Below are 13620 nucleotides of genomic sequence, written 5' to 3' on the forward strand. Positions count from 1 at the left end.
TGGTGATGATGAACTCCTTAACTTGACCTTATCTAGGAAGCACTTTACCTGCTCTTGCATTCTAAATGATAGCTCTGCTGGATAGAGTAATCTTGGATGTAGGTTCCTGCCTTTCATGACTTCAAACACTTCTTTCCAGCCTCTTCTTGCCTGTAAGATTTCTTTTGAGAAATCAGCTGATAGCCTTATGGGAACACTTGTAGGTAACTTTCTCCTTTCCTCTTGCTGCTTTACAGATTCTCTCTTTACCTTTAATCTTGGGTAACTTAATTATGATGTACCTTGGTGGGTTCCTCCTTGGGTCCAATTTCTTTGGGACTCTCTGGGCTCCTGGAAGTCTATTTTCCTTGCCAGATTAGGGAAGTTTTCCTTCATTATTTGTTCAAATAAGTTTTAAATTTCTTGCCCTTCCTCTGGCACCCCTATGATTAGGATGTTGCAGTGTTTGAAGTTGTCCCAGAGAGTCCTAAGCCTCTTCTCATTTTTTGAATTTTGTTTCTTCATTCTGTACCAGTTGGATGTTTATTTCTTCCTTTTGTTCCCAATTGTTGATTTGAGTCCTGGTTTCCTTCCCTTCACTGTTAGTCACCTGTGTTTTTTTTTGCTTTATTTCACTTTGGGTAGCCTTCATTTCTTCCTTCATTTTGCAAATGAGCTCAATTCTGTGAACATCCTGATTACTAGTGTTTTGAACTCTGTATCAGATAGGATGTCTATCTCCTCCTCACTTAGCTCTTTTTTCTGGAGTATTTTTTAAGTATTTTTTATTGATTATGCTAGTACAGTTTTCCCAATTTTTCCCCTTTATCCCCCCTCCACCCTACCCCCCCAACTCTCCAGCATTCCCCCTCCCCCACTTAGTTCATGTCCATGGGTTGTACATATAAGTTCTTTGAGTCCTGTTTCCTATACCATTTTTATCTCTCCCCATCTATTTTATGCCTACTAATTATGCTTCTTCTTCCCTGTACCTTTTCTCCCCCATTCCTCCTTTCCCTCTCCCCACTGAACTCCCTCTGTCTGATATCCATTTCTCTGATTCTGTTCCTGTTCTGGTTGTTTGCTTAGTTTTTGTTTTCATTGTTTTTCTTTTCTTTTAGGTTAATTCTTTTTAAGGAACTTTTAAAAGATTATTTATTTATTTTTAGAGAGGGAAGGGAGGGAGAAAGAGAGAGAGAAACATCAATGTGCGGTTGCTGGGGCCCATGGCCTGCAACCCAGGCATGTGCCCTGACTGGGAATTGAACCTGCGATGCTTTGGTTCACAACCTGCACTCAATCCACTGAGCTACACCAGCCAGGGCTCTTTTGGGTTAATTTGTTGATAGTTGTGAGTTTGTTGTCATTTTATTGTTCATATTTTTTGTCTTCTTTTTCTTGGATAAGTTCCTTTAACATTTCATATGATAAGGGCTTGGTGATGATGAACTCCTTTAACTTGACCTTAGCTGGGAAGCACTTTATCTGCCCTTGCATTCTAAATGAAAGCTTTGCTGGATAGAGTCATCTTGGATGTAGGTCCTTGTCTTTCATGACTTCAAATACTTCTTACCAGCCCTTTCTTGCCTATAAGGTTTCTTTGAGAAATCAGCTGACAGCCTTATGGGAACTCCTTTGTAGATAACTGTCTCCTGATCTCTTGCTGCTTTTAGGATTTTCTCTTTGTCTTTAATATTGGGTAACTTAATGATGATGTGCCTTGGTGTGTTCCTCTTTGGGTCCAACTTCTTTGGGACTCTCTAAGCTTGCTGGACTTCCTGGAAGTCTATTTCCTTTACCAGATTGAGGAAGTTTTCCTTCACTATTTGTTTGAATAAGTTTTCAATTTCTTGCTGTTGTTCTTCTCCTTCTGGTACCCCTATAATTCACATGGGAATGTTTCAGGTTGTCCCAGAGAATCCTCAGCTTCTCTTCATTTTTTGGATTCTTGTTTCTTTGTTCTGGTCCAGCTGGATATTTCTTTCTCCTTTTTGTTCCAAATCATTGCTTTGATTCCTGGTTTCCTTTTTGTCACTCTTGGCTCCCTGAATATTTTGCTTTATTTTATTTTGGGTATCTTTCATTCGTTCTTTCATTTTTCAACCAAGCTCAACCAGTTCTGTGAGCATTCTGATTACCGGGGCTTTAAATTGTCTATCATATAGGTTGGCAATCTCCTGATCGCTTTGTTCTGAGGTTTTGCTGTGTTCTTTCATTTGGGCCATATTTCTTTATCTTGGTTCAGCTGATAGGTTGTAAGCAGGCAAGGCCTTAGTATTCACCCAGGCAGGGAAACCCTCTTTGCTGTGCTGCCTGTGGGTGAGGGGCCAGAGAGGGAACAATGCACCTTACCTACTCATCTTTAGTACACTTTCCAACAGACTCTTGTGACAGGCTGGAAGTATCTCTCACCATGGCAACCCCAGCCTTAGCCCACAGGCAGCTCTGAGTCTCGGTTTTCTGCTTAAGTCAGTCCCTCCTGCGTAGCTCTGCCAAGCTCAGCAGTCAGCCTTGCCTCACAGCAGCTTTTCTGAGTCAGCCCACATGGTCCACCCTACCAGTCTGGTTTTTCTAGTTGATTTTTTCTTTAATTCCTTGGTTGTTGGAGTTCCATGCAGTTTGATTTTCTGGTGATTTTGGTTGTTTATTGATTTTAAATTGGTCATTATCCTCCTTTTGGTTGTGCGAGGAAGCAAAGGGCTTCTACCTACACCTCCATCTTGGCCGGAACTCTTTTTCTGGAGTTTTGATCTGTTCGTTCATTTGGGCCATATTTCCTTGTCTCAGAACACCTGTTATGTGGGAAGGTGTGGAGCCTTAGGTATTCACCAGGGCGGGGCAACCCTCTTGCTATATTGTGGTGCTGTCTCTGGAGGAGGGTTCAGAAAGGTGAGGCCAATCCCAAATGCTCTGCTTTCATCCCACTTTCCAGCACTTCTCTTGCTTCCCACAAGCGGATTGTGCCCTTTCAGGTCTGATTTGCAGGTGGGTGGGTCTGTATACATTTTAGAACACTGTGGGCCTCTCCAACAGACTCTTGTGTGAGACTGGGTATTTCCCTCACAGCTGCCGAAACCCCTACATATTTTTTTACAGCCAGGGGTTTTGAGTCTTTAGTTTCCTGTGATGCAACCCCAGGTTTTGTGGTCTGTCTTGTTCCCCCATTGTTCCTCCTGGCTTATCTGTGTGCAAAGGTGGGATCACCCATGCGGTGCATCGCCTTGCCTTGTCATGCATCATTACCACCTTGGCTACCAGTCTCCAGCCCTCCTACAAGTATGGATGAATGTTTCTGTTTCTTAAAAATATTTTTTAAAGATTGTATTTATTTATTTTAGAGACAGGGGAAGGGAAGGAGAAAGAAAATATCAATGTGTGGTTGCCTCTTGTGTGCCCCCCACTGGGGACCTGGCCTACAACTCAGGCATGTGCCCTAGACTGGGAGTCAAACTGGTGACCCTTTGGCTTGTAGGCCAGTGATCAATCCACTGAGCCACACCAGCCAGGGCTGGACAAATGTTTCTTTAACTCATCAGTTGTTGGACTCCCTGCAAATGATTTTCTGGCAGTTCTTTAAACCAATTAAACCAAGTTAAAAACTTTTGTTTTTAAATTGGTTGTTATCCTTCTTTTGGTTGTGCAAGGAAGGGAAGTGTTTCTGCCTATGCCTTTATGTTGGCTGGAACCTTCAAATATTAGTTTTAAATAATGACTAAATCAGGATGAAATACAACAGTATCACACAGTAAAATACTTCTAAAACACAACTGAAACATCAAAACAATTGGACCGCTGCCAAACCAAAATGTAGAGAAAATATATTTACTTTGAAAGTGCAAAATAAAAACAAAAAAGAAAAGAAAGAAAAGATAGGCAAAGGGAAAGCTAGAGAATTGAGTTTCTAAGAAATTTAGGGGGGGGGGACCAAAGGAGTCAAAGAAATAATAAAGCTAAAAGTAAATATAAAGATACAAGAACAGAGTTAATAAGTTACACCAGTAGTGGTTCTTTGAAGAAAATGAACTACCCAGTTGATAAAAAAAAATTAATACAATCAGAAATTTTAAAAGATGTAATTTATATACATGTTTCTAATTGAAAGAAGAGGAAATAGTATCTCAACTATACCAATATATTTGAGAACCAAGTAAAAAATTGAAAGACTGCATATCAAATAGGATATCCCTAACCTGACTGGCAAGAAAATATAATACAGCAATAACAGCGATAAGAAAAAAATTGTAAATATTTTATTTATTTTATTTTTAGAGAGAGAGGAAGGGAGAGAGAAAGAGAGGGAGAAAAACATCAATGTGTGGTCCCCTCTCATGCGCCCCCTACTTGGCCCCCGGCCCACAATCCAGACATGTGCCCTGACTGGGAATCGAACTGGTGGCACTTTGGTTCACAAGCCGGGATGCAATCCACTGAGACACACAAACCAGGGCTAAGAAAATTTATTTATTTTTTAAAATCATGGTCAAAGCCTAAACTACTGAGTTACTTTTCAAGAAACATTCAGACCAGAGTCCAAGTACAATACAAAAATGAACTTTGCTTAGTTCTCCACAAACCAACAAATGGAGGTTCCACCGTATATTCTGGCATCAACCACTACTTCCTGAATTTCACTTTTCCAATTTCACCTTTAAAATAAATTTATTCAACTCTCATCAGAATCATTAATGTAAGCATGTGACCACTAGAAGCATCATATATGTCAAACTACAAAGTCAGTATCCTGTCTGAAATGTATATGGAGCTTTGGCTTGAGGCTCAAATTTCCTCTCTCCACTTTGTAGGGAAGGAAAAGGGATTAAGTAAGGGAGGGGAGGAGGGAGAAAATATACCTAGTAAAGAGATGGCACTGTGAGTATAAATGTTTTAGTATCTATTTTCTGCAAATCAAAAGAACACAACTGGACTCTTTTTAGACCCTTCAATTTTCTCCAGTGAAAGCTGCTGACTTAAATGGAACATGCACACATGCATGTACATGCATGCACACATGAATGCTCTGGGTGAGATATCCCTGTGAGTGCCTCTCTTTCTAACACTTCAGACAATGGCTCCAAATGACAGTGAGGTGACACTCTTCCAAACTGTTAAAGGAACTTCACCTTTCACACTGAGCAGAACCTTACTGACAAAATTAAATGTCTTTTACATACTCAATGAGCAAAAACTAAAAGCATTCTCACTAAGATCAGGAACAAGACAAGGATGTCCGCTTTCACTACTCCTATTTAACATAGTATTGGAAGTCCTAGCCATGGCAATTAGACAAGAAAAAGAAATAAAAGGAATCCAAATCTGAAAGGAATATGCAAAACTGTCATTGTTTGCAGATGGCATGATAGTGTGCATAGAAAATCCTATAGACTCCACCAAAAAATTCTTGACTTAATAAGTGAATCTGGCAAAACAGCGGGATACAAAGTCAATATTCAGAAATCAAAGGCATTTTTGTACACCAATAATGAAATATCAGAAATAGATATCAGGAAAAAAATCCCATTTGATTTAGCAACAAGAAAAATAAAGTATCTAGGAATAAACCTAACCAAAGAGGTAAAAGGCTTGTATTCAGAAAACTACACATCACTGAAAATAGAAATTAAGGAAGACACAAAGAAATGGAAGCATGTACCATGTTCACAGATTGGAAGAATTAACATCATCAAAATGTCCATACTACTCAAAGCAATTTATAGATTCAATGCAATCCCTATTATAGTACCAATGGCATATTTCACAGATATAGAACTAACACTTCAAAAATTTATATGGAACCATAAACAACCCTGAATAGCTGCAGCAATTTTGAGAAAGAAGAACAAAGTTGGGGGGATCACAATACCTGACATCAAACTGTATTACAAGGCCACTGTAATCAAAAGAGCATACTAATGGCATAAGAATAGACACATAGACCAATGGAACAGAACAGAGAGCCCAGAAATAAACCCAAGTCTCTATGGTCAATTAGTATTTGACAAAGGGGGCAGAAGCATAAAATGGAGTAAAGATAGCCTCTTCAACAAATGGTTTTAGGAGACCTGGGCAGATACATGCAAAAAAAATGCTACTGAATCACCAACTTACACCATACACAAAAATAAATTCAAGGTGGATAAAAGATTTAAATATAAGTTGTGACACCGTAAAAGTCCTATAGGAAAGCATAGGCAGGAAAACATTCCAAGCAGCAATATGTTCACCGATATGTCCTCTAGAGCAAGGAACATAAAGGAAAGAATAAACAAATGGGATCTCATCAAAATAAAAAGCTTCTGCATGGCTAAAGAAAACAGCATTAAAATGAAAAGACAACCAATTGTATGGGAAAATATATTTGCCAATGATGCCTTGGACAATGGTTTGATCTCCAAATATATAAAAAACTCACACAACTCCACTCTAGGAAGACAAAGAACCCAATTAAAAAATGGGCAAAAGGCCTGAACAGAAACTTCTCCAAGGAGGACATACAGAGGGCCCAAAGGCATCTGAAAGGATGCTCAGCAGGACTAGCCATCAGAGAGATGTAAATTAAAACCACAGTGAGATACCACTTCACGCCAGTCAGAATGGCCATCATATACAAATCAAAAAACAACATGTGTTGGAGAGGATGAGGAGAAAAGGGAACCCTAGTGCACTGCTGGTGGGAGTGCAGACTGGTGCAACCACTGTGGAAAACAGAATGGAATTTCCTCAGAAAGCTAAAAATGGAACTGCCTTTTGACCCAGCAATTCCTCTGCTGGGATTATATCCTAAGAGCCCTGAAACACCAATCCATAAGAACCTATGCACCCCAATGTTCATAGCAGCACAATTTACAATAGCCAAGTGCTGGAAGCAACCTAAGTGCCCATCAGCAAATGAATGGATGAAAAAACTATGGTACATTTACACAATGGAATATTATGCAGCAACAGAAAGAAAGAAGGAGCTCCTACCCTTGTGACAGCATGGGTGGAACTGGAGAGCAGTATGCAAAGTGAAATAAGTCAGGCGGTAAAAGACGAATACCGTATGATCTCACCTTTAAGTGGAATCTAATCAACAAAACAAGCAAGCAAGCAAAATATAACCAAAGACATTGAAATTAAGAACAATCTGAAAGTAACCAGAGGGAGTTGGGAGGGGATAATGGGAGGAACAGGGAAAGGGTTTTCAGGAACAACTCTAAAGGACACATGAACAAACCCAAAGCGGGGTAGAATAAGGAGAGGGAGGTGGGGATGGCTGGGATTGGGTGGGGGGAGTGAAGGAGGATAAATGCAGACAACTGTACTTGAACAACAATAAAATACTTTAAAGAATGCAATGTCTTTTAGTGCCAATTTGAACTGATTTTTATTAAGATGGAAAATATTTAAAAGTATCTATCCAATAGATATAAGAAAGCACAAAGCCAATAAAAACAAATCACTTATAAAGAGGACTCAAAAAGAACCCAAGTCAGTGCAAAACTGTGCAGTCATGTGTGGGTCACTCTCCACCTAAGCCTGTCACTTCATCAGGTTGCTCATATATCATACGTTAAGATGAGGAAAGTAAAAGCCCTGTGTCAATAATCAATTTTACCTATTTTAGTTGCTAATATTATGAAATAGAATGGTTGTAACAGTTTCATTTAGCAATCATTTTTCTCACTATTAGGTCTTAGCTGAGAAAGTACAAATCATCACTTATAAAGAGCCCATCTCCAGAGTTCAAGTCAACCGTTTTATCTTAAATTCTAGTGACATTACACAGGGACAAAGTATAATTAGGCAAAGCAATTAGAAACCCTAAACAACACTGGGAAACTTGACCTCCAGAGTCCTATAAAACCATCTAAAACTCATCCAACCTACTGTCTCTCTCATACAACTAAGAGTCTCCAGTAGTACATGTCTATTTGTATTTAACATCACTCATCACCACCTCTATTGAATGCCTCAATATGCTGGCCATCAAAGAACTCACAGCCTAAAAAAATGTGTGTAATTGCCAAGTAATGCGAAACATGTTTTTAAAACCAGAAATTATGCATTGAAACGAGATTTGTCTCCTTTAAACAGTCCCCCTGGGAGACAATGCACTAATTCCACTGTATTGCTCAAACCATCTTTAGAGCCTGCCTCCTGGACTCACAAGATCATACACTCTGTTCTTCTAAATATCCTCAATACTGTCAAATCTTCACCAAGAGGACATTTGATTTTTGGAAATGGCCATGTCAGTCAGAGCCAAGTTTACTGTGATCAAACTAGGTGGGATTATTTGGGTTTAAAAATGATATATAATTATAGAAGAACAACAAAAATGACTTCCTTATATGATTTATAACCTGATTCCAAAGGAAATTTCAGATATGTAATAAGGAGTATGAGCAATGGAATAGGTATACATACAGGGTGGGGCAAACGTAGGTTTACAGTTTTATGTACATGAATTAGAGCTTACTCCTGTATTATTTATTAATTATCATATTAGTTTCCATGTGAACAACTGTAAACCTACTTTTGCCCCTCCAATATATATTTATCTTTACCCTAGGTAACTTCTTTGTAGGATAATACACATTTGGGTGTATAAATTCTGAATAAGGCTCCCTTTGTTTAATCATTTACACCTCATAAATAAAAGGCTCCTTAGTATATTGGAACTACTATGTCATGGGGCAGGGGGCTGTCACTAAATTAGAAAAATAGTATGGCATTCAGGAAAGAGTACCAGCTTCAGAAGGTATCCTGCTTGTGTCAGATTCCTGACTTGGCTGCTTGCTGTGTGACTTTAGGGAAGTCACAAGCTTTCTAAGACTCTGAAAAATAAGGCTGATATCTAATTCATAGTGTTGTTGTAAAGATTTGAGATAACAGATATGAAGCACTGATACTGTGCCTGGCATGTGGTAGATACCCATAAGTCACAGTTGTTATGAATAACTTCAGTATAATCAAAATATTTTTCTTACTATAATTGCTTTTAAATGACAGAATGACAGGTAAAAAGACTTTTGCGTGGTAAGTAGCTCATTAATAGCACTTACATACACTCAGTGTTTTCTTTAAATAATATGTAAATAATATTTGAAGTAACTGTTAACACTATGTACAGTATTTTATATCATGTCACCAGCAGTGTTCCCAGAACACTGATCTTTCGCCACTGTCTGAATATACCACACCCTCACATGACCCCGTGCCTTTGTATACTTTGTCCCTCCTAAGATGCCTTTCCTACCCCCTCATCTTACAAAACCCTACATTTATATTCTTCAAGATTGAGCTGTGAAACCTTCCAGGCCTGCTCTACACAGAATTAGTGGCTCTACCCCATGTGCTCCCAAAGCATTTGGTTCCTGTCTCTGGAATGCCTCATCCTATATTGAACTGTAATTTCTTTTTCCATTTCTGCTGCTTCTGTTGGGCTTGAGCATGAAGAGGGACTATATCCCATTTCTTTTTGTACTGAGAGCACATAGCACATTTCCTGGCACACAGTAGGAACTCAGGAGATATTTGAGTCATGAATGCTTTAAATATAAATACTTTACAAACAGACTGTTAACAATTACCATCAACCACATTTTGCTTTTTCCCAATTTCACATAAAAGACAAGATAACTTAGACTCCAGAATAACTTTAGAAGTTGCACCACATGGGAGTTTCTATATACTACCGATCTCCTCACTACTCCATGCCCACTGGAAGGAATCCCTAGAACAGGGTTCCTTGGCTTTTGTCCAAGGCTAGTACACCTGTAGGATGCACCACATTCTGTCAGGAGCTCACTGTGGATGACTCAGAAGGAATAGCTGAGTTCTCATTGCCTTGAAGCACTGCCTGGCTACCAGGGCCAAAGGTCCTTCTCTAAGCCAGAAACTCCACCAAGATAGCAGAAAATCCCATGCTCCATGGGGAGGGCAGGGTGCCAGCTTAATGACACCTACTCCCAGATCTCTACCTCCCAGAAACATCTTGGAGTCATAGTTTGCCAATTCTGTATACTTCTAACAGTTTGCCAATTCAATGAATAGCATTCCCTAGCTATTAGGAAGCCATGGGCATTCAAGGAAGGACTTGGTGGGTCCAGTAAATCTGTTTCAGCAAGTCTTAACCTGTGTAACTAAAAAGTTCATGATGAACCAGTTCTATGCCAGATAGAAACAGGCAGAAGATCAGCTGGCAGTCCTGTGCAACTCAGTGGTGGCACTTATGAATCATTCTCTGTCACTGCCATTTTTTCAGAGCATTGGCAATAGAGCACTGGGTTCAGACTCTCACCAAGATAAAAAGGTTACAAAGGAGATCTGGAGCCATGACCCATGAACTGGGATTCACCAAACCATGACAGTGACTATTTCTGGGACACACATAATCTACAAAGCAAAAGCAGCCACATTATGCCTTAGTGTCATGGTCTTCCCTGTCTCACCAATGGAATGACTGCATTCTGATAAAGGGAAGAGGGTGAAAGGAAAGAGAACCAGGCCACAGACCACCAGGAAAGAAGTAATTGAAAGAAGCAGCTCTAGATTTCTCTCACAGGTTCTGGAGAGTAATTTATTCATTCACTCCACAAATATTTATTGAGCCAGGTACCATTCCAGGTATGCATAATGAACAGAGTCCTGGCCCTGGCCCCATGGGGCTTATAGGAGGAAATTATAGTAGGGGAGACAGGCATTAGTCAAATAAACATACAGACAAATAAGTGCTATGATGGAGGAGTAGAGCATGATATAGAGATTGCATAAACAGGAATCAGTGGACCTGATCAGGGAAGTCAGAAGAGCTTTCCTTCGCAAGTGACAAGTGAGCTGAGATATCAAAAATAAATAGGAGTTAACTAGGTCAGGAGGAGAGGAGAACGGAGGAGAAGGAAACATTCCCAGCAAAGAGTATAATATGTGCCAAAATCCTGGGGTAGAAGGGAGATGTTGAACTGGGAGCAAAGCAGCAGCAATAATATTTGAGGCCCTGGCACAAGGTGTCTCCTGTCTAAAACCCTGGGTTTGCTTTCTAGCTGTCTGGAAGGTCCCCCCATTATAGAACAGATTAAAGACCAATGTCAAAAACTAGGTGTGCCTACAAGACATGACTCACCACCAACTTAAAAAAAATCAGACTTGCCAATATTCCCTGCAACTGTCTTAGTAGTCACCACCGTGAAGTAACACTGTTCACTGCCACTGATTCAGGAAAATGGTACCCTATAAAACATTTTTAAACTTTTCAGGTACAATTAAAGTGTTGATAATTATGTTGATGAGTACTATTGGTATGAATCTGTTTAGATACCTAATATTTTACTGTGATTTTCATATACCAATATTTGGGGCTAGGGGAAGAAGCTATAAGAGAAATGGTTAAAGATGTTATCTGTGCAGGATTATTTTGCTTTGGCAACTCTTACATGCCAGTTAGATCACTCCATGTAGTTCTTTGTGGCTTATGAATTATCTGTAACCTTACAAAATAGTCCTGGAACTTTCTATTTATAAAGCACTTTGCAGTCAATCATTAATTTGGCCTCCCTATCTGCTGGGAGATTATACTCATTCTACAGATAGAATGGACAAATAAGTGAGTGGGCCAAGGATGCAAAACAATTCAGGTTTGACTTACCTTTATTATCACCCTCACCAAACAATGCAAACACACAAGGCCTGTCCAACTCCAGCACCAATCATGCTACTTTGCAGACCAGTCCTAATTCCTACAAACAGCAGAGGAAGATGCTACAGTTTGTTTTCCATTATCTGCTGTCAATAAGGTCCTCTATGCAGAATACCTTCAAGGCCAACAATGATTATGGCTACATTATGATTAGGACATTGGCACTCCAGACCCAAATATGAACTTAGTAGTTCTCAAACAGAGCACCTAGGAAGTCACAATGACTCATACCTTAAAATATCACTGTTCCTAAAGAGACTGAATTCCCAACTCACTCTCTCTCTCTCCCTGCACCCCCAAGACTTCCTTTCTTTCCCAATAAGCAGCCTGGACAACTGGGCTCCACTGGGCTCCCACAGTATAATACTGCACAATGCTGCCAAGCATCTATTTACATGCCCTTCTCTAACCCCCAACCTGGGAGCTCCCAGCATCTAAAGCACCTGGCATAAGCACCTAGCATACAACAGTTTTATTGAATGCATGGCTTCCCACCAGCAAATAAGGGAGATTAGTATACCCTTAATAAAGTAATGGAGTTAAGAGATCAATTAGGCCAACTTTTATTTTTCAGAAGAGCAGAGAATCGCCTGATAATATATGACCTGGTCTCCAATCCAGGTCTGCTGGCTCAGTTTAGTTCCCCAAATATTTCATAAGTGCCTACTATTTGTCAGACATGGTCGGAAGTGCTGGAGATAGGGAGATGAACAGGAGATGGTCTCTGCTTCAGGGAGCCCACAGCCTGGGGACAAAACAGTCACAGAACATTTGGGCAAGTGTAATGACAGATGCATGATTCCTTAGCCAGTATTCTCTCCACACTGTCCAATGGATATTGCCCAAATGGGAAATAGGGCAGCAATAGCTACTTCCTGCAAATGAACTTATAGTGAACACATGAGAAAATGCGTATGGAAAATTGTCAGGTTCATTCCCAAAGGCATTATGTAAGGTATTGCCATACCCTGACACCGACTCCAAGGATCCAACACTTCAGATATCAGTCTGACAAAGAAGCAAACAAGGGAGGGATAGGCTTACCTCCAAGGAAAACCTCAAGGGCTGGGAAGATGTAGAGGAAACAGCTGAGGTGGGGGGTAGTTGTGTGCGGGCAAAATAGCCCTGACGCGGGGAATGGATGACAGGTAGCGGCATGTATGAAGCTGGAATGGAGAGGGGGAAGTTGGGACAATAATGAAGGAGGGCACATCACGAAGAAACGGGCACCCTCGGGGCCAGGTGGGGGCCTTAGCCAGGAGGTTCTAGACAGCACGGAGGACCCGAGAACTGAAGGTACTAGGCGCGGGAGAAGGAAGCGGGCCTACGCTGAGACCAAATGTTTATCTATAGAGTCTCTCTCACCCGCAGGGAGGCTCGGGCGGGCGCCCAGGGGTGCAGGTGCCCGGCCTCCTGCTGCAGCATCAGCCCGCTGAGCCTTCCTAAAGCCGAGCCTGCGGCGCCTCACCTCGGGTTGAAATCCTGGAAGAGGCCCCTCAGGTTCATGGTGGAGAACTTCACTGCGGCGGCCTCCTCCTCCCCCCTCCCCCCAGCCCCCAGCGCCTCGTAGCTTGCGCTTTAGAGCGGGTCCATCGTGCCCTCGCCAGCCGTGTCTCCTTTGCTGCTGCTGCCGCCACCGCTGCCACCCGCCGCCACCGCCGCCACCGCCGCCACCCAGAGAAACCTGAGCCGCAGCCTCCTGCCCCCTCCTTCTGAGCTTCCGTACAGTGGCCTCGCATGCGCACTAGGCCCTGCCCGCTGACCCTGGGAAGAGGCCACAGTAGCACTCACCGCCATTCTCTGGCCCTCTCTCCTCACAGTGGGCAGATGAGACTCCGGAGACTAGAGGCTGGTTAAGACCGGGATCCGTGGGACGCCCCGACTGCCAAGCGGGGACACTGACTAGGTGCAGGCTTGCAGGGAGGGAGTGGGCTGCTTAGGAGGCCTGCACTAAGGTCTTCGAG

The 13620-nt window shown here is 41.5% G+C and overlaps 1 protein-coding gene across 3 annotated transcripts in view; it reads right to left on the reverse strand.

The window, feature by feature from the left end:
* TMEM185A (transmembrane protein 185A) overlaps positions 1-13402 on the reverse strand; it is a 52828-nt gene extending 39426 nt beyond the window's left edge. Inside the window, exons 1-2 of one of the 3 annotated variants that reach the window (XM_036016718.1) lie at positions 13125-13296; positions 11606-11696 (exon numbers count right to left, since the gene is read on the reverse strand). Coding sequence is in view for 1 of the 3 variants with exons in the window: in XM_028522485.2 (XP_028378286.1) it covers positions 13125-13162 (38 nt within the window). In the remaining 2 variants the exon portion in view is untranslated. Of the gene's footprint in view, positions 1-11605; positions 11697-13021; positions 13046-13124 lie in introns of those variants that run through there. The other 2 variants (XM_028522485.2, XM_036016719.1) reach the window with 2 other exon arrangements.
* Between the last annotated feature and the right edge of the window lie 218 nt (positions 13403-13620).

This window comes from Phyllostomus discolor, chromosome X, assembly GCF_004126475.2.
Source record: "Phyllostomus discolor isolate MPI-MPIP mPhyDis1 chromosome X, mPhyDis1.pri.v3, whole genome shotgun sequence".
NCBI lineage: Eukaryota > Metazoa > Chordata > Mammalia > Chiroptera > Phyllostomidae > Phyllostomus > Phyllostomus discolor.